The sequence below is a fragment of the Desmodus rotundus genome, chromosome 3 (assembly GCF_022682495.2).
Source record: "Desmodus rotundus isolate HL8 chromosome 3, HLdesRot8A.1, whole genome shotgun sequence".
In the NCBI taxonomy this organism is placed as follows: domain Eukaryota; kingdom Metazoa; phylum Chordata; class Mammalia; order Chiroptera; family Phyllostomidae; genus Desmodus; species Desmodus rotundus.
Window position 1 is genome coordinate 35326827 of NC_071389.1, and position 22511 is coordinate 35349337.

The following is a 22511-nucleotide window of genomic DNA, read 5'->3' on the forward strand; positions in this document are numbered from 1 at the left end:
TCTACCATTTATTAACTGTATCATTTTTGGGCAAATAACTCAGCCCCTCAAAGCCTCAGTGTCCTCATCTTTGTAGAATAGACACACTGATAACTTAGCATAGTTTATATATATAGAACATAGCATATATTAACAAAAAGTATGAGATCAATAATAATGATTATGATGTTATAGTATAGTGGTTAAGAGATTAAAAATATAGATTTTGGCCTCATTTTTGAGTTGGAGTCCTAGTTTAGCAACAAGCTGGCTATGTGAGTATGGGGAATATATTTAACCTAAACCTGTTTCCTCATCTTTAAAATGCATATTGGACTCTGGCTGGTGTGGTTCAGTGGATTGAGTGCCGACCTGCAACCCGAAAGGTTGCTGGTTCAATTCCCAGTCAGGGCACATTCCTGGTTGCAAGCCAGGTCCTCATTCTGGCGTGCAAGAGGCAACGGATCGATGTATTGCACATCATTGATTTATCTCTCCCACATCGATGTTTCTCTCCCTCTCTTTATCCCTTCCTTCCCTTCTCTCTAAAAATATAAATAAATAAATAAAATGCACATTGGGACAGTTCTTAATTCACAAGATGTAGAAATTGAAAGAGTTCATGTTTCTAAAGAACTCTGAACCAAGACCAGAAACATAGTGTTTCATGAAAGATAGCAGTTGTCATTTTTATTCTTGCTCTGCTATCTGCTAGCTGTTTTTATCTTTGCTGTGTAAATTAATCTTCTGAGCCTCAGTTTACCTACTTTGTTCAAAACAAAGTTGTTTTGAAGACTGCAAGTTCACCACTGAAGAACATGGAGGTTAGGGGTGCCAACCCCTCATACAGTTGAAAATCCATGTATAACTTTTGATCCCCCAAAGACTTAACTAATTGCCTACTGTTGACTGGAAGCCTTACCAATAAAATCAAGTCAATTACACTTATTTTATATGTTATATGTATTATATACTGTATTCTTAAAGTAAGAGAGAAAAGAGTTTGTTATTAAGAAAATTGTAAAGAAAATACCTTTACAGTATTTATTGAAAAAAAATGTGTAAGTGAAGTTACACACATATAAAGTGGCTGAATTACTGCCTGGCATCACACAGCTGTCATTCAGTACATAATAGCTGTTGTTAATGGGCAGTTTAATTTCTCAGGTGCTGAGAGTAAAATTAATTCTGCCTTGGGAATTAGGAAAGTCATCGCAGAGCTAGTGAGGTTTGACTGAATTTTGAAGGATGTGTGTGATTTTGCCATGTAGAAGAACTAATTGGAAAAAAAGGCTTAGAGCTGTGAACATGCCTGTTAACAGTGCTTAGGGAAGAGGCCGCATTAAGGAACACTCAATTTAGAGGATCTGGTAGGTGGCACATTTGCAGCGAGAAAGTGGAAAATGAGGCTAGAAAGGAAGGTTGCGGCCAATTAACAAAACATTTTGAATACCCTGCTAAAGTGTTTACACTTACAGGTTCCTGGTTTTCCACTTTCTGACAGCAAAAATCTCAGATAACCTGAGTATAGTTCTAGTGAAGTTCTGTCACTTGCTTAATACATACCTGTCTATTTTTTATCCTTAAATGGGGATCATTATCATTGTTCACATCACAAACCTGCTTTGAGTATCAGGTGATATAATAATACATTCGGAGGTGGTAAAGTTGCAAGGTAGTATATTGCAGTGGATGAGGACACAGGCTCTGGAGCCGTATTTTCTGGTTTGAATTCTGGCTCTGTCCCGTATAAGCCATGTGCTTCCTGTTTTATCTTATTTAATCCTCAAAACAACCTCATGAGGTAGGTATTACTATTATCTTTATTATAAGATGAGAAAATTGAGGTTAGGTAACTTGTATACTGTCACACAGTTAGCAAGCGAAGTCTGGATTTCCACTCTAGCTTCAAAGCCCAGGTTATTAACTATTAGGAAGATGCACTTCCCAACAGAAGAAAAGTCTTATGCTTCCTAATAGAAATTAACATAGAGATAAGGGAGAGTTTCTTTGAAAAGTTCGTACAGTCCCAAAACCTGCCTTTGTTCATTGCTGAACATTCATTTTCAAAATTGTTTTTAAGATTTCGTTTATTTATTTGTAGAGAGAGGGGAAGGGAGGGAGAAAGACAGGGATAGAAACATAGAAGTATGAGAAACATCCATTGGTTGCCTCTCCCACACCCCCAGCTAAGGACCTGGCTTGCAACCCGGGTATGTGCCCAGACCAGGAGTCTAACTGGCGACCTTTGGGTTTGCAGGTCGGCAGTCAATCCACTGAGCCACACCAGCCAGGGCTTGCTGAACAAACTAACAACTGGAAAAAAAGTTTTTAGAATGATTAATTAAATATTCTAAGTGTTTGTATATTACTGCCTGGTTTTATTCTACTAAAATGACTTTTAAAGATTGTGTACTCAGAAGACTTACCGGTATACATCTTCTTCAGACAGTTACCCAACTTTTATTTTCTCTTCTACAAAATAAATAGATTTCTTTGAAATTTAGGTGAAATTTGAGGTAATGGGGTAGCTTGTTTCATCTGAGTGATAAATTTTAAACATTTAGGAACATGGTACATTGAAGAGTAAAAAAAGCAAAAAGAATTAATTGTTACAATTTAGGAAATTAGGATAGGCAAAGTTTTATGAGGCAGAAGTTGAATTTGATCATTTCCTCTGAACTTTTCCTTTTTGTCTCAGCTACATTTAGCTGTAGAGGAGACTGGTATATATAGTCTTTATTACAGGTGGTTTTGTGCTCGGGTAAAAATAAAAGATTTCGTTAATGTGGAAGAAGAGAAGAACAGAATTAGAGTCAATAATTAACAGTCTTTACCACATTGAGGCCAACCATTTAACTTTTATGAAGTCTTTCCTCATCTGTAATGTCTTTGTTACCCACCTTACTCAGTCATTACAATATTAAGTATTTCAATATGAAAGTACTTTGTAAACTAAAATATCGTAAATATTTTACTAACTTTTTGATTATAGAAATAACATGCTGTATAGAAAGTTCAATTTATTCAGAGAAGGAAACTAATAGCACATTACCCAGAGGTAACTACTATTAACATTTTGATGTATTTATTTGTCTTATATTTACAGCTTTATAAACTATTTTTGACATTCTTATCGAAATCTAATTTGCATATCATACATTCCCCCCAAAGAACCCCTGTACTCATTAGTATTCACTTTCCATTTTCCTCGAACCCTCCTTTCCCCAGCCCTAGGCATCCACTAATACACTTTCTTCTTTTCTTTTTAAGATTGTATATATTTATTTTTAGAGAGAGGGGAAGGGAGGGAGAAATAGAGGGAGAGAAACATCGATCAGTTGTTCTTGCAGAACCCCAGCTGGGGACCTGGCCGGCAACCCAGGCATGTGCCCTGACTGGGAATCAAACTAGTGACCTTTTGGTTTGCAGGCCAGCACTCAGTCCACTGAGCCACACCAGCCAGAGCCCACAAATATACTTTCTATAGATTTGCCTATTCTGGACATTTCATATAAATGAAATCACATAATATGTAGTCTTCTGTGACTGGCTTCTTTCACTCGGCATGATGTTTTCAAGATCCATCCATATTATGTGATGTGTTGGGATTCCTTTTTTTTTTTTTTTTGATGAATAACACTCCATTGTATAGACATACTATATTTGTTTATCCAATCATCAATCGATAGACATTTGGGTTGTTTCAACTTTTTAGCTATCATGAGTAATGCTTCTATAAACATTTATGTAGAAGTTTTTATGTGACATGTTTTAATTTCTGTTAGGCATATACCTAGGAGTGGAATTACTTTGGGATGAGGAATAAGTGAAATAATTAATAATTCATGTAAAACACTCAACACAGTCATATTGAAAGCACTTAATGGATGGTAGCTACCATAATTATATTATAATTATTGTTGTCGGGGACTTTTAGAGTGTTTATAAATAAGTCTTACACTTACTTTTTTGTGCTTATTTGATTAGGTCTGTATTTCTGAAACTGGATAACTGGGTTAACTTTTCTCTTTCTTTTTTATTTTTTTAAATTGATTTTGGAGAGAGAGAGGAAGAGAGGAATAAACAACAACTTGTTGTTCCACTTATTTATGTTGATTAATAAATTGATTGGTTGATTCTTATATGTGCCCAGGGATTGAGCACGAGCACACAACCTTGGCGTATTGGGACTACATTCTAACCAGCCGAGCTACCCAGCCAGGGCCAGGTTAACTTTTTGTTTTTTGAGAATATTAACACCTATCATGAATTTTCTTTTACCCAAATAAATTTATCATATTTGAACTATAGGTTGAGATGTGGATTTTGTGGGAAATCAAGTTGGAAAGTAAATTGAAGCTAGATTTTCAAACTCAAGCATCAATCTAACAATCTAAAAGTTTTTTTTTTTTCTTTTTGGTTGTTTTTTTTGTTTTTTGGTCTTCAGGCCCATGGAGGGCCTTTGAAGGTTTGAGCAGTGGAGAGGTCATAGGTGGTAATTTAGGAAGATTAATCTGCTGTGATCTCTGAGGTCTTTCCTGACCATCCTTGACCTATTAGGGCACCTTGCTATATGCTTACATACTACCCAATATGCTCTCTATCATAGTATTTAATAGGCTTTATGTAAATATTTGTTTAAATGTTTCTCTTTGCCTTCTTCTTGAAAACATGGATCACATGATGTATTACCTAGCACAGTATCTAGCATATGGTACCCACTTAAGAAAAATACTTGTTGATTGTGGAAATGAATATTTTGTTCTCTACTTTTCTGGAAACTAACTTGTTGGCTTTTGTGTTCCCTTTATGTTTCTTTCTGGGCTGCAAGGAGGAGGCATCTCCCTATTCCTTACTTGATATCTGCTTGAATTTCCTGACTACGCACCTTGAGAAGTTCTGTTCAGCAAGACAAGATGGAACATTGTGTCTGCAAGAACCTGGAGTATTCCCACAGGAAGTGGCTGACCGACTACTTCAGACCATGGCCTTTCATGGTAAAAAATAATATAAACATAGGAAACAAAGTTTGTGCTGTTAACTGACATTGGATTTTGAAGTGCTACTGTGGTCATTTAATTATTTTCTTAGCAATAACAGAAAAGGCCAAGTGAGCCTGATTCCAGGAAAAGAAATGTATTTATCTTTGCCTACCCTGCCACTTTCGTGTATTTTGAAATAAGCATTTTTTCTTCTAATCTGGGCAAATTACTTTTTTTTTGAACCCTCACTCGATATTTTTAATGATTTCAGAGAGAGTGAGAGAGAAATATCTATTGGTTGCCTCCCATATACGCCCTGACCCGGGATTGAACCTTCACTCTAGGTATGTGCCCTGACTGAGGATTGGAACCTGCAACCTTTTGGTGTACAGGGTAATGCTCCTACTAACCTGAGCTATCTGGCCAAGCCTGGGCAAATTACTTTTTCATTCTTCTTCTTCTTTTTTTTTTTGCTTTGAGAAGCCATTCTCATGACAAAAAGAACTTCTCTTTCAAAATATCTGTTTAGAAGTCTGCTGGTGTAAACAATTACCTTACATCTTTATTTGGCAGCAGGAAAATCAATAAATGCTATTACAGCAAAAATAGTTTCTGTTTTTGATTTCTGAAATGGGAAATCATAGCTAATTTAGTACTTCTGTTTTCAAAAACAAATTCTTTTTTTAAATTTTTTAAAAATATATTTATTGATTATGCTATTATAGTTGTCCCATTTCCCCCCCACTCCACTCCATCCTGCCCACCCCCCTCCCTCCTACATTCCCCCCCCATAGTTCATGTCCATGGGTCATACTTATAAGTTCTTTGGCTTCTACATTTCCTACACTATTTTTACCCTCCCCCTGTCTATTTTCCACCTATCATCTATGCTACTTATTCTCTGTACCTTTACCCCCCTCTCCCCCTCCCACTCCCTTATTGACAACCCTCATGTTCTAGGTGTTTGCCTAGTTTGCTCTCGTTTTTGTTTTATGTGTGGTCGTTAATAACTGTGAGTTTGCTGTCATTTTTACTGTTCCTATTTTTGATCTTCTTTTTCTTAGGTAACTCCCTTTAACATTTCATATAATAAGGGCTTGGTGATGATGAGCTTCTTTAACTTGACCTTATCTGAGAAGCACTTTATCTGCCCTTCCATTCTAAATGATAGCTTTGCTGGATACAGTAATCTTGGATGTAGGTCCTTGCATTTAATCTTGGGTAATGTAATTATGATGTGCCTTGTTGTGTTCCTCCTTGGGTCCAGCTTCTTTGGGACTCTCTGAGCTTCCTGGACTTCCTGGAAGTCTATTTCCTTTGCCAGATCGGGGAAGTTCTCCATTATTTGTTCAAATAAGTTTTCAATTTTTTGTTCTTCCTCTTCTCCTTCTGGCACCCCTATCATTCGGATGTTGGAACGTTTCAAGGTGTCCTGGAGGTTCCTAAGCCTCGCCTCATTTTTCCAAGTTCTTGTTTCTTCATTCTTTTCTGGTTGGATGTTTGTTTCTTCCTTCTGGTCCGTACCATTGATTTGAGTCCCAGTTTCCTTTGCATCACTATTGGTTCCCTGTACATTTTCCTTTGTTTCTCTTAGCATAGGCTTCATTTTTTCATCTGTTTTTCGAACAGATTCAACCAAATCTGTGAGCATATTGATAACCAGTGCTTTGAACTGTGCATCTGATAGGTTGGCTATCTCTTCCTCGCTTAGTTGTATTTTTTCTGGAGCTTTGAAGTGTTCTGTCATTTGGGCCATTTTTTCTTTTTTTTTTTTTTTTTTTGTCTTGGCGCGTCTGTTACTTTAAGGGGCGGAGCCTTAGGTGTTCCCCGGGGGGCGGGTAACGCTGGTGCGCTGTGATGCTGTACGTGGGGGAGGGGCCGAGTGGGAGCAATGGCGCCCGCCTCACTCTCCTCCGGATTTCAATCTTTCACTCCGATACCCACAACCAAACTGGGCCCCTCTGGTGCTGGTTCCCGAGTGGGTGGCCTGTGTACACTCTAGGCCCCTGTGGGTCTCTCCAACAACCTCTCCTGTGAGGGTGGGAGTCTCTCCTGCTGCCGCCCCAACCCCCAGGGGCGCTTTCAATCAGAGGTTTGAGGCTTTATTTCCCGGAGCTGGAGCCCTGGGCTGCATGGTCTGCTTCGCTGCCGTCGTCCGGTTCATCTGTGGATGAATGTGGTGCCGCAGGGTGCTACCCGCTGCTCTGCCTGCCCCGTTCTCTGCCACTCTGAGTCCGGCCCTCTGGGTTTATCTGTGCAAATGTGGGGCCGCAGGGTCTGCTAGTGCTCAGACTGCCTGCGCCATTTGTCCCACACTCCGCCAGTCTCAGTCCCACCACAGCCACGCGAGTCCTCTCCACCCCGGTGCCCGTCTCCGCCCCCCCACCAGTCTGGATGAATGTTTATTTTCCACCCTCTTGGTTTTGGTCCCCCTTGCTGTTCGATTCTCTGTCAGTTCTGGTTGTGCGAGGAGGCGCAGTGTGTCTACCTACGCCGCCATCTTGGTTCCTCCATTATTCAAAAACAAATTCTAAAAATATGTTGGGAGTGTCTCATCTGTGAAATTCTGGTTATGTACATTAAGGATTCTTTTTACTTCTGTTTAGGTTGAAAGAGATATAATACCTTTATAGATAGGATTTATAAATCTTTTTTTAAAAGATTTTATTCATTTATTTTTAAAGAAGGGAAGGGAGGGAGAAAGAGAGGGAGAGAAACATCAATGTGTGGTTGCCTATCACACCCCCCCACCTGCCCCACCAGGGACCTGTCCCACAACCCAGGCATGTACCCTGACTAGGAATCAAACCTTCAACCCTTTGGTTTGCAAACTGGCACTCAATCCACTGAGCCACACTAGCTAGGGCAGAGTTTATAAATTCTTACAGTAGGAAAAATAATTTGTCCACAACCATAAAGTAGAATAAAAATGTGGCAATAATAATGCCATTTATTGATTGCCTGTTACATTCCAGGCATTTTATATGTTTTCCTTGAATTTTCTCAAAAAACTCTTAAGGAAGCTATTATCCCATTTATAATCCAGATAAGGAAACTGAGGTTTCTAGTCTCAATTTAATGATTATGCTTAACATATTCTATTCAAATATATATATGAACATATTCAATTTAAATATAGGCCCTGGCCAGGTAGCTCAGTTGGTTAGAACATCATTCCCATATGCCTTGTAGGTGTGATCTCTCTAGTCAAGGTACATACGATTCCCAGTCTGGGTGTATATGGAAGGCTACCAATCAATACTTCTCTCTCACATTGATGTTTCTCTCTCTCAAAGCAATAAAAAAATGTTCTCAGGTGAAGATAAAAAAATAAATTTAAAAAAATCATATTCACCTTCAAATAATCAAGAGTGGGCACTACTGATTCTGTGCAAAAGAACATATTGCCACCCTGGCAGGTGTGGCTCAGTAGTTTGGAGCATCATCTGGTATACCAAAAGGTTGCGAGTTTAATTCCTGGTTGGGGCACATACCCAGGTTGCAGATTTGATCCCTGGTTGGGGCAATATTTCTCTCTCACATTGCCATTTCTCTGTCTCTCAAATCAATAAACATACTTTTTTTAAAAAGAACTTATTGCCAATTCTTGTCACAATTTTTAAAAAGTTGTTTCATAACTTTTTCTCTGTGTTTAAAAATTATCTCAGCAAAACGGGGAAAAAGTTCCAAGAATTCTTTTAAAATTGGTGATATTGTATTTTTCTAATAGTGTCATGATTTTAGAAAATAATATTTACACTTAAAATTTTTACTTATTTACTCAATTCAAAGGATTACTGATATTAGTAATAGTTTTTATTGAAATAAACCTGATGTGAAAGTTTTACTTATTGGGATCTATAATTCTCTTACTCTAACCTTTGCTCATTCTATCGATTTGTGTCTCAGTGCTCAAAATTTTCCAGGAAATGTGCATGGAAGAGCTAGGAATCAGGATAAGGATGTTGCCATCTAATGATAATGTGTCTGTCTACCCTAAACTGATGCACCTTTACATACTCGGGTTTGAGATTAAATTGGAACATGGATTACATCCTTGTATGGCCACATAGACTTTCTAAATGATTGAGGGCTTATGCCCCCGGTCTAGTGGGGTCACTTAACCTGGAGGTCACATTACTGGTCACCTCAGCTCTCTATAGACTAAACCAGGAAGAAATTTTAAAAAATGCTTTGGGGCAAAATCCTCACATTAAGACTTCTGTACTTTACTCCTTGAATGAATCCCTTGAGCAACCTTCATTTAGAATATTGACCCTTAAATACACACAGTTCTAATTACCTTTGTTCTTTGACCACAGCAAATTAAGAATTGGTAATCCGAAGGCTGCCAGCTGCAACCCAAGTAGATTGTATGACAGCAAAGGAAGATTTCACTTAAATACGTTGTAGCAAGTACAACTATTGGTCATAGAAAAAGATAGATGATTCTTCAGTGTGTTTATTTTTGAAAGAAGGAAAAGATATAGAAAGATTTCTTTCAAATATAGTTAATGACATTTGTGTAGTGCTTTCAATTTGCAAAATGCTTTTTATGTATGTCTTCATAGCAATCCCTGTGAGGGAGATATAACTATTCACGTTTTACAGATATGGAATCAGCCTTGTGGACTAATTTGTCTAGTGTCAAATAACAAATTATTATTGGAACCAAAACTCAAACACAGGTCTATTTTTTTCTTTTTTTTAATTTAAATTTCTTTGCTCTTTTAATTCCATTACTTTCAAATATAGACACTTAAACTTAGTTATTAGAAAAATTCACTTGATGTGGACTGACTAAAATAGGCCAGGACTAACCCATTTTATTAAATATACGTATACAGTGTCAAAATTTAAGAGCAAAATTTGTAAGGCGCTGCGATAGTCACTAAGATTAAAATCAGTCTTAATTAACTGAAGAGTCTGAAGTTTTAGCTGTAAAAAATAAAATTAACATTTAAAAACGTGAAAATTTATTTTGTGGCATAAACAAGGAAGACAGTGATCTTAACTCAAGGTCTATTCCCATTTTTTTTTTTTACAAGCATCCTTAACAGAAGATCCTTAACATATGTGTGAAAGGAATTACTAGTAAGTGCACAAGAGGTTCAATATAAGTAACATGTATAAGAAGGAAGTTCCAGAGGAGATTACTGACCACCTGTTGCATGCCAGGCACTATGTTAGGTGTTGAGTATACAACATTGACTACAACATAAATGTTGCTCTCATTAAGTGTATAGTCCAGTGGAAGGCATAATTAAGAAGCAAACAAACGTAGAATTACAAATTGTGATAGATCCTCTGAGGGAAAAAGAGCATGGTTCTCAGAGAAGGTAAAAAAAGAAGGCATCTACTTCAGCGTGGATGGTGAAAGAAAGCTTCTCCAAGGAGGTGATAATTAGGCTGAGACCTGAATGATGAGAAGGAGGCAAGTGAATAATATAACGATAAGGCCCCTCAGCCCAGGAATTCTTGAGTATTTCCCTGATCATCATTAGTGCTCCTAATAATTGTTTCAGATGTTCTTTGCTCTACTCAGACTTCCTATCACTTACTCTTAGCAAGAAAATTGAAGCCATCAGATGGAATTTCCTTAATTCCATGTCAACACATTTAAAAATTTTCTACAGTGATCTCTTTTTAAAAAAAATTAAACTTCATATTTTTAAGACAATTGTTGATTCACATGGAGTGGTAATAAATAATACAGATGTTGATATCCTCTCTCTCCAGTGATAGTATCTTGTAAAACCATTATCACAACCAGGTTATTGAGATTGATGTAATCAAGATTTCCATCTCCTTAAGGATCCTTCATGTTGCTCTTTTATAGCCACAATCACTTCTCTCCTACCCCTTCCTCCTCTGTACACCCTGGCAACCACTTCTGTAATTTTGTCATTTCAAGAGTGTTATATAAATGTAATCATTCAGTATATAACCTTTTGGGATTGGCTTTTTTTGACTCAGTATAATTTATTCTGGAGATTCCTCCAGATTGTTGTGTCTCAGTTCATTCCTTCTTATTTCTGAGTAGTAGTCCATGTCATGAAGTACATCGGTTTGTGTAACCAGTCATCGCTGGGATAAATACCCCGCAGTGCTCTTGCTGGTTGCATGGTAGTTGCATGTTTAGGTTTTAAGAAGACTGCCAAACTGTTTGCAGAGTGGTAGTACCATTTTACACTCCTGCCAGCAATATGTGACTGATCCATTTTCTACATGCACTTGCCAGTCCTTGGTGTTGTTACCGTTTTTTATTTGAGCCATTCTAATAGGTATATACCCATTATTTATTCAAGTACTTTTTCAACTCTGCCCTCTCTCTCCTCCCTGTCTGGGATTTCAACGACACAAATAGCTCTGTTCAATTTTTTCCAGTGTATTATTTTTTTCTGTTGTTTAGATTTGAGTTATTTTTATTGTTTTATCTTTTAGTTTACTAATTCTTTCCCCTGTTCCTTCCCATCTAGTTGAACCCAATTATTGTATTTTTCAGTGCTAAAATTCCATTTGGTTCTTCTTTATATCTTTTATTTTTTGCCGAGTCTTTCTATTTTTCATTTGTTTCAAGCATGTTTGTAATTGTTCACTTAAGCATTCTTATGATGGCTCCTTTAAAATATTTGTAAAATAATTTTTTAAAGATTTTATTTATTTATTTTTAGAGAGAGCGGAAGGGAGGGAGAAAGGGTGAGAAACATCAGTGTGAGAGAGAAACATCAATTGGTTGCCTTTCATATGCACCCTGACTGGAGACAGAACCCACAACCCAGGCATATGCCCTGACCGGAATCGAACTGGTGACCTTTTGCTTTGTGGGATGACACCCATCCAAGTGAGCCACACCAGTCAGGGCTGTCAAGTAATTTTAACATTTTTGTTATCTCATGTTGACATTTGTAGATTGTCTTTTATTCAGTTTGAGACCTTCCTGGTTCTTGGTATGATGAGTGATTTTTTTTTTAATCTCTTAGGGACTTTAAAAGATTACTGTGCTCACTTTATTTGAATTCATCTGACAGGGAGGCACTATAATCTCTAGATCCTTTTAATAATATTTTAGATCCCATTAGCTAGTGGTTTCATAATAAACTATAGACAGTTATGCTAACTATATTTGTATGTAGATATGTGTTTGTGTGTATAATAATGTGTTACAGTGAATTTAAAGTATAGGCTAGAAAGGCCTTGGTAATAAATTAACTCCCAGATCTAGTAGCATAACACAAAGTTTATACCTCACTCATGGTGCATAAACGCTGCAAGTCCATGGAGGGTTCTTCTCCATGGTCACCATAGGACCTGGGCTGATGAAAGCTCCACTCATAGAGCTACACTGTCCATAACTTGAAGGCTCCTCATTTGCCATAGCAGGAAAAGATAGCATGGAAAATCATGCACTCCAGGTGCTTCAGCTTACAGCCTATTGGCCAGAACTAGGGACATGACCCCATTTAACTCCTAGGGTAGACTGGGAAATGTAGTTGTCCATGTGTTCAGGGAGACAGGGAGAACCAGATGTGAGTATCAGTAATGTCTGCCTCAGTCCTAATTCTGCCACTTGCTAGCTCTGTGGTCTTGGAAGGCCACTTTTCCCAGCCCCAGTTTACTCATCTGTAAACTGTTGATAATAATATTTTTACCTAAGTCAACTGTTATATATATTAAATGAGATATTGTTACATGGGAGTGCCTTGGAAATGTAAAGTATGCTGGAAATTTTAGCTTTTCTTTAACCATTTTTTTTTAAGTTAAGGTGCTGCTTGTTTTGTTTTGTTTTTTTTCAGGTCTACTGAATGATGGAACTGTAGGTATTTTTAGGGGCAACCAGATGCGCTTAAAGAGAGCTTGCATTCGCAAAGCCAAAATCTCTGCTGTTGCTTTTCGGAAAGCGTTCTGCCACCACAAGTTAGTGGAACTTGATGCAACAGGTGTGAATGCCGACATCACCATTACAGACATCATCAGCGGGCTTGGCAGTAATAAATGGATCCAGCAAAATCTGCAGTGCCTGGTGCTGAACTCATTAACTCTGTCCCTTGAAGATCCTTATGAGCGGTGTTTCAGCCGGCTTTCTGGCCTTCGAGCATTAAGCATCACTAACGTTCTCTTTTACAATGAAGACCTGGCTGAAGTTGCCTCATTGCCAAGATTAGAGAGCCTGGATATTTCTAACACCTCGATCACAGACATCACAGCTCTGCTGGCCTGCAAAGACCGACTCAAATCTCTTACCATGCACCACTTGAAATGTTTAAAAATGACAACTACCCAGATACTGGATGTTGTTCGAGAACTAAAACATTTGAACCATCTTGATATTTCAGATGATAAACAGTTTACATCAGACATAGCTCTTCGTTTACTTGAACAAAAGGACATCCTACCTAACCTCGTCTCCCTGGATGTTTCTGGGAGAAAGCATGTGACAGATAAAGCTGTCGAAGCTTTTATACAACAACGGCCCAGCATGCAGTTTGTAGGTTTGCTGGCCACTGATGCTGGTTACTCTGAATTCCTCACAGGCGAAGGACATTTGAAGGTTAGACTTTAAAAATGTATTATTTTGTCAGGCTGGCCAATGTTTTGTTGTATAAGACTACATTGAGGTGAATGTGTAATGATATATGGAACCTATTCATGAAACAGGGCATTGTATAGAGGAAAGATCTTGCTTTAGAGTCAAAGTCCTAATTACAAGTCCTAAGGACTTGTTTACTTTATGACACAGAGCAAGCTATGATGTAACTTTTTGAGTTTCCATTTCTTTATTTATAAGTAGATATCATTCCTACTTGCAGAATTCTTCTGAAGATTTATACATGTAAAGTATAAGTCACATAGTAAACCCTGGATATAGGATAGTTCTCATGATGATATGTTTAGATATTTTGAACCACTTAAATATAACCATTTCTAATGAATCACTTCAAAGAAACTAGGGATACTCCTTGTTGATTTGAATATCTAGTGGGAGATCAAGTTCTCTAAGGGAATTTCTATTGCAGAAATGGTCAATTTTTGCTTTTGTTAGGTTTCCTGTGCCTCATAGTTTAAATTCAGTTTAGCAAACATCTATTGAGCTGTGATACAGTTTGGCATTCGAAGATATGAGATATAGGATCTGCCTCCTAGGAGCTTAGTCTAATAGGAATGGTAATGATATGATCACCAAAACAAAAAACAGAAACAACAACAACAAAAAACCATAAAGCTAAGAATATGTGCAGTTGCTGTAGGAGAGTAGGAGCAATTTCTTCTAGCTGGAGAATTTGGAGTTTAATAGAGAAGATGGTATCGGAGTTAGACCTTGAAGGATAGAATGTGACGAATTTAAGGAATACTAATATTTTCTAACATATATTCTGTCCTCTAGATGCTTTATATTCATAGGTATTAACCCCATATTATAGATGCCAAAGATAGGCTCAGAAATTATATGATTCACTGTTAGTTAGAACTAACATTTGGATCTACATGTCTAGTTCCAGAGCCCCATTTCCCACCCCTCCCCCTTAATACCTACACAACTTAAGCAGAAGCATTCTTTGATCTTACCTGGAGCAGAGTCAGGGATGGCCTAGAAGTGAATGTTGTGGCTAAATGGCAAGGTGGCAAGACACCTTTTTTGAGCAACTGTCATTGACCTCCATACAGGAGAAGGAAAGGTTAATTATAAATATCTTATAAACATTCAATTCCTAGGTTATTTGTAAATTTAGACTTTAAAAATAGAATGTAGGAAATGGTTTTGAGTTACTCTTTTTTATTCATTTACTCAATAAAATTTTATCAGGTGCCTCTGTACACTTATTACTATGCTGGACATGGGGATTTGATGGTGAGGCCGGAGAGACAAGATCTTGCCTTATGGAGCTTGTAATTTAGCAAGGGAGTCAGCTAATCAAATATCATATGTGTGTGTGTGCACTTGAAATATGTACATTATATGCAAATATATTTATATGTTATATATATATACACACACATATATATACCTTAAACTGTTTAGTAGTGCTAAGAATCTAGCAGATACACAATACTGTATATGAGAATGTTTAAGAGAGAGACAACTTAATTTAAGCCTTCTCTGAGGAACTAATAAAATGAGTGAAGATCTTAAGGGTGAGTAGCTTGGTAAGAAACTTACTGTCTCTTCACAGAGAGAATAATATATGCAATAGATGTGCGGTAGGAAGGAATATAGTACGTCCAAGGAACTGAAGGAAGGTGACTGGCTAGAGCGCAACAGTAAAAAGACAGAGAGTGATGAAATGAAGTTGGAGAAGTAGGTGCCAGGGCCAGGCTTGGAAGCATCACATCAGCCAGGTGCAGGGCAACAAGAAGTAGGAGGAACTTAACGACTTGCTGTGGAACAAGCTACATTTCTAGCGTATGGCTTGTTGATGAAAGAAGCACAAAAATGTAAATTACTGCTTTAATATTATACTTAACTGCCTAACAACGGGCCAGATAGTTAAGAATTGTACAAATTAAAGGGATGAAGGCCCTGGATCAGATAATAAAGAATTGTAAAAATTTAAAGAGGAAGAAAGCCCTTTGTGCTGGGAATTGAGGAAGGATTTCCTGGAAGAGTTAAGCTAGACCTCCATCCTGAAGGATGAAAGGAATGTGTCACTGGTACATTAAGATAAAGATCCTAAAAAGATGTTATCCAAGAGCAGTGAATTAGCCTAAATTTTAAAATTGAGGCTATTAAGGCATCCATATTCCATGATGCCTACGTGAAATAAGTTTGATTTCACAAATGCAACTGAAATTATGTTGAAATCTTGAACCTAGCAAACACTTTGTTATCGTTATCTAATATCCTCCTCTGGACGTGTTGAAGCAGTGATCCTCAACCTTGACGACAATCAAAATCAGCGGGAGTGTAATTATGTGAGGTGATGGCTGTGTTAACTAACCTTACCACTGTAATCATTTCGTAGTATGTACATGCATCAAACCATGTGGTACACCTTAACTTACACAGTGTTATATTTCAGTCATTCCTACTAAAGCTGGAAAAGAGTTTTTAATTAAAAAGAAATAACCCGGGAAGCTTGAACAATTAAACCAGAATCACAGGGAGGTGGAACTTAGGCTTCAGTATTGTTTAAAGCTACGTAGGTGTTTGTAATATGCAGCTGAAAGTGAGAATCATTGTTTTAAAATATTTTTAAAAATAAAGATCATTGGATCTTTGCCCTTTATTCAACTATGTACAAAAATTGATGTTCCTTTTAAATTACTTGACTGCTGATTTGACAACTGAAAAATGAAAGGTCTTATTAAGAGAGGAGAGTTGAGATTGCCATGTCACCTTTTTTAGAATTGTCTAACTTAGCAAAATTGAAAAACTTGTCTGAAATGATTATCTTAGTATTGTGATGCTTTACATTAGTTTAGATTGGCTTTATTGGCCTTACATTGCTGAGTTTTTTAGGCCACACTAAAAGATGCAAGAAATAGACACAGCGTGACTCCCTAGTGTGCATATATGGTACTCTGAGTGAGGTGGTTATAACAATTTTTTGCGTGTGTGTGTGTGTGTGTGTGTATAACTTATTTTGATTTGTTAGCTCAATGAAAAGGAATGGGTTTATTAAGGGTCACAACCAGATGACATTAGAGCCTGCCCTGTACCCTTGGACTGTTTGATTCCAGAGTGTGTGTCCTTTCTACTACACTTCATCGCTTCTACTTGAGTATTTTCATTCTTGCCTTTTTTCTCAGTTTCTAGTCCCAACACAGAGGGCTTCCTTACCATAGAATTTCCAACTCTGTTGTCACTGTTTCCCCACCCAGTTTGCTCTTTTGTGACCATCCAGTTCCTGAATCTTCTACTTCTCCACAACTAGGACTCTTAGGTTTGTGGACCACCTCATTCCCAGACTCGGGTTGTCTACCCAGCCACGGTTCCCATGAGAATCACTGGAAGTGTGCTAAACCCAGTATCAATTCTCAGTCTTCATCTTATTTTGCCTTAAATGGTATTTGACACAGTTGATCTTGTTCTCCCTCCTTCTTGAAATACTTTTTTGAGTTAACCTCCAGGATATCACACTTGTCTTGTATTTTTTTTCCTACCTTTCTGACTACTCAGTCTCAATTTTCTTTGCTGGTTCCTCCTCATGTCTCAGGCCTCTAAATATTGGAGTGTTCCAGGCCTTAGTCCTTAACCTATCTACTAATGACTCCCAAATGTAATCTCTAACCTAGACTTCTCTCTTGAACTAAGACTCCTATATCAAGTTGGAGTAATTAACATCAAGTGAAGTTGATCCATTCTAAGACAACATCTGCCAAGCACTTTTGAAAGACATCTTAATTAGCCCTGGCTGGTGTGGCTCAGTGGATTGAGCATCAGCCTGCAAACTAGGAGGTTGTGGGTTCGATTCCCAGTCAGGGTATATGCCTGGGTTGTGGGACAGATCCCCAGTTGGGCATATGTGAGGGGCAACTACACATTGATGTTTCTCTCCCTCCTTTTCTCTAAAAATAAATAAAATCTTAAAAAAAAAAAAAAAAGACGTCTGAATTAGTGCCCCTGCTCTTGAGGAATTCTAGTCTAGTGGAGAGGATACAGGCAGATTTAAAAATACCTTTAACCCAGTGTATATGCTACAATAAAATTATATACAGAGTGCTATAAGAAGATTCTTCCTTAGAATATAAATTTCAGTTTTAATCCATATATTAAATCTTAACAAGGCTTAATTTGGTGGTTAAGGACATTTTCTCTGTTTTAAACTGTTTGCAGAAACTAGTATATACAGACACTTGTTTTTTGGTTTTTTTTTTTTTTGATCTAGCATATGAAGTTGATTGAATTGAAGGTGCTGCAGTCTGAGGAACCAGATTACTTAATTTGAGGATTTACCACTGGCTAGAGAAGTATTGTTGAATAAAACATACAGGCAGTGAAATTGGTTTAGAGTATTTAACATTCCAGTAACAAAAATGCTTTAATTTTATATTCAAAGGTAACTTGAGGCTATATTTCTTTTTTTTTAATTTTTAAAAATATTTTATTTATTTTTAGAGAGGGGAAGGGAGGGAGAAAGAGAGGGAGAGAAACATCAATGTGTGGTTGCCTCTCACGTGCCCCCACGTGGGGACCTGGCCTACAACCCAGGCTTGTGCCCTGACTTGGAATCTAATCGGCAACCCCTTGGTATTCAGGCTGGTGCTCATTGCACTGAGCCACACCAGCCAGGGCTTGAGGCTCTATTTCATATAAGATATTATAAAAATTTTAAGAATGAACCAAATGTGGATAATGAAGTTTGACAAATCATTGTTAAATAATTTCCATCTTACAATCCTTTTTGTTTCACATAGTATTTCACTGTCTTTCCAGATCTAAGAGAATCTAAGAAAAAGTTCAGGGTGATTAAAAAAGAAGTGAACACTTAGGAAATTTTTATTATTCAATTACTGCTTATATATCTGAATACATAGTCACAACCCATGTGTATGTATGCATAAATAGTTTTAAAAGCATTTGTAAAGAAATAACATTGTGCCCTGACTGGTGTGGCTCAGTGGATTGAGCACTGGCCTGCACATTGAAAGGCCACCGGTTCGATTTCCAGTCAGGGCACATGCCTGGGTTCTGGGCCAGGTCCCCACGTGGGCGTGTGTGAGAGGCAGTCATTTGATGTATCTTTCACATATCCATGTTTCTCTCCCTCTGTTTCTTCTTCCCTTCCCCCTCTCTAAAAATAAATAAATAAAATCTTTAAAAAAAAACCCCAAATAACATTGTTATTTATACATTCTTACAAATGCTCAGTATGTGCCCACGTGTCACTTGGCACACATCTGTACTCTAGTTCGCACGTGACCTGATAGCATATCATATCAGTGGTTGAAATGTCAGTCATGATGCAGGCCTTCATTTCCTCAAAGCTGCATATTCCTACCTGAATACTGTCTGTTCATATAAAACCTAGTTGCTGAGTAGTATTTTTTAAATATTTGTTTTTGTGTCCCTCTGTGTAATGGTTCTGCCAAAAAGGACTCAGTCTTCCAACTTAATGAGATTACATCTCTCTGAATGACAGTTTTTTACATGTTTTTAAACCTTCTAATAAAATAAATAACAAATGGCCCTGGCTGGTGTAGCTCAGTGGATTGAGCGCTGGCTGGCCTGCAACCGAAATTGAACCACTGGTTCGATTTCCAGTTAGGGCACATTCCTGGGTTGCAGGCCAAGAGGCAACGCATTGATGTTTCTCTCATATATTGATGTTTCTCTACCTCTCTTTCTCCCTCCCACTCTCTCTAAAAATAAATATATCTTTTTAAAAAATCTTTTAAAAGAAGATAATAAATAACAAATGTGTAGTTTAGTGAGTGAAAATAAGGTGAATACACTTGAGACCATCACTCAGGTTAATCAGTAGAACTTTGTCAGCTACCCTGAAGCTCTTCCATGTGTCCACTCCTGATTACAGCTCTCCTCTTCCCCACAAAAGTAACCTCGATCCTGGCTCTGATAATAATCATGTCCTTGCTTTTCTCTATAGTTTTATGACCCACCTGTTTATCTCTAGGTGATTAATCTTACCCATTTTACAAAATTATATCTTTTGAGTATCTTTATAGGTTCCCTCTCTATTTTTTCCTTTTCCTTATGTTTTATCTATTAAAGAAGCTAGCCTTTTGGACTTGTAGAGTTTCCCTCAATCTGGATTTTCTGGATTGTTTTCTCTTGGTGCATATTTTTCTGTCTTTGAATTTTCTGCAAATTGGTAGCTGGATTTGAAGGCTTAATCACACTCATGTTTGATATCTTTGGCAGGACCCTTAAAGTGTTGTGCTCTTTCATTAAGGAAGTACATAATGTCTGGGTGTTTTCTTTTGGTGATGTTATAGTTGTTGATACTTAATATCTAGTTCCATTAATTAGATCATGGTGCTAGTCTAATAATTTCTTTTTCATTTACTGGATTACTTTTATAAAGAGCTACTTCTTGTTATATGCATTTGATTACCCAGTGGTACATGAACCATAGTTTAAGTGTATTGCCTTGTATAAATGGGGAATTCCTAGATGGACTTAATTTTGAACAGAACCTTTCAATGCTAAATGGGAGCTTGATAAATCTGGGGAAATTAATTGATACATTTATGTGATGAATACTTACTGAATGCTTATTGTGAGGCACACATAGTGCTAGTTGTTGGGATATGGGGTGAATAGATCAGTCTAGTGTGGGGTTTGTGATAATGGCTTTGAAGGAGATGTTTCAGAGGGACCTGATTTAGATTGGTAGTGCAGAGAAAGCCTCTCTAAAGAGGTATTATTTTACTGGAATTGGAAAAAGTCAGTAGAAATTAGTCAAAGAAAGAGAGGAAAAGTTTAGTCAGAGGATATTACATATAATGGCCTTTTGCTGGGAAACAGCTTGGCTTATTGAAAAATCAGGAAAAAAACCAGTGTGGCTATAACATTGTATTTTGGGGGAAAGGGTTACCTTAAGAGGCAGGTAAAGGCCTGATCTTAAAGCAAGACCTTAGAGATAGTGTTAGGTAACTTGAGGTTTATTTTAGGTGGAGTGTAGAAAATTTTACCCATAGGCTTAGAGTAGGGTCTGAGCCTATCTAAAATATATCTCTTTAGCATATGTACACATCTGTAGGATGACTATTCTGGGTAGGTTGGAAAGTTATCATTCTTATTTGTTTTAAGCCTTACATAGCTGTCCTGGATAGCATCTAAACAAATGATGTTAAGATAGAGAAAGTTAGAGGGTTGCAAGGAATCCTGAAAGCTAATTTTCTGGGTGTGTTCAAAGGTGTCTGGAGAAGCCAATGAAACTCAGATTGCAGAAGCACTGAAGCGGTACAGCGAACGGGCATTCTTTGTCCGAGAAGCTCTGTTTCACCTTTTTAGCCTGACACATGTGATGGAAAAAACAAAGCCAGAAATTTTAAAGGTAAGAATAAGAAACTGGATATGAAAATTTTGACGTTATCTGCCTGATGGTTTTGTAAAGAAAATTGATGAAAATTTGCATTTAGTCTTTGACTTTTTTTGGTAATAGGATCGATGATGTGTGATTTCAGTTATTAGCAGTAAATGACAGAGAGAAGATAGTTGCGTAATGTTATTGACATTTTATAGTGGTCTCATTAAGCAATATAAATGCCTTCCAGATTATATTTAACTACCTAAGACCAGTGGCCAGTGTAGTATTTTTTTTTTACCAGTTGTAGTAAAAAATGGAAGTATGTGACTGGAATCAGGACTTTGCAATTTGTATTAGCCCTGCATTGCTTCTACAAAGGCTCTTTTAAGAAATATAGTATTGGAATTCTGTAAGGCACTTTTCCATGCCATTTACCTGTGGTTTCATAACTAGTCCATATTATTTTAACCAAGACAGTTTTAAAGGGTAAGAAAGGAAGATTCTTAATTTTGTTGATTGCTTAGGGTAGTGTTCTTCAGAATGTGGTCTTTGTCCACCAGAAGTCTGGAATATTGCTTATTTTAAAAAGCAGATTTGTGAACCCCACCCCAAGAAATGTAGATTCAATAAGACTAGATTATATACAGGAATCTGCATTAATAACCTACCAAGATAATCTTTATGCACATTTATATTTGAAGCCAGTGAGTAGAGGACTATATCATATTTGGTACCTCATTTAGTGGGCACAACAATCCCAATTGGTAAGTTGTATCTTCTATTTTATAAATTTTGTAACTGAGAGTCTGTGAGATTAAATAATGATAAATTAGTGGCACAACCAGAAGTGACTTAACCTTCAGGTATCTTAAATTTTGAGAATGGAGTGCTTGGATAGGAACCAAGTACATTTCAGTCCCTAGGATGTTAACCCCAACACCTGTCACCCCCTCCATACATACCAGAGGATATCGGCACTTAGTAAGTATATGCATTATCTGTTTGTTTGTTTTTTTCTGGAGCAACAAAGGACTAGACCTCTAGTCCTGATCTGAAATACTTAGTCATTCATTCAGAGAATGATACACAGATAAGTATAATAACATATGCAATTATTTTAAGGAAATTTGTTGCAAAAGGGAGCAAAGAAAAAAGGTAGTAGTTGGCTAGGAAGTGGGTTTGTTTGTTTTTAGGATGGAAAACAGAATAGCTTGTTTTGGGAAAAGATGGGGACATCTGCAATAGTGTCAACAATAAAAGTAAAGAACAATATACTCGTAGATACACACGAAAATAAATTTCAAAATAGTTTATATGGTGATATGAATGATCTAGTACAGAATTTTAAAGTGATGTAAAAGTGAGAGGGGAGAACTGCTAAAATAATATTGAATTGATAGGAAAGGTAGGGTCTATCACATACTAGAAGGATTACCTTTCAGCAGGAGCTCACAAAAATCATTTATGTTAACAGGCAGGAAGGTAGCATGTGTATATGCTGGTAAGAGGGTACATGTGATAGTGAGAATCTGGTTCTTTTCTGCTTGCTTCAGTTTTCTCAGTGTAGTTGCAAGCAAGGTTTTCAGCTGACAGTGAGGAATGGGGAAGATTTTTT

The 22511-nt window shown here is 37.3% G+C and overlaps 1 protein-coding gene across 1 annotated transcript in view; it reads left to right on the plus strand.

Annotated features, from left to right (window-relative positions):
- The window catches only part of ZYG11B (zyg-11 family member B, cell cycle regulator), a 73650-nt gene that overhangs the window by 16813 nt on the left and 34326 nt on the right, over positions 1 to 22511 (plus strand). The window contains exons 2-4 of the mRNA XM_024571034.4: positions 4814 to 4979; positions 12761 to 13515; positions 20783 to 20923. Coding sequence (XP_024426802.2) covers positions 4814 to 4979; positions 12761 to 13515; positions 20783 to 20923 — 1062 coding nt within the window. The remainder of the gene's footprint in view (positions 1 to 4813; positions 4980 to 12760; positions 13516 to 20782; positions 20924 to 22511) is intronic.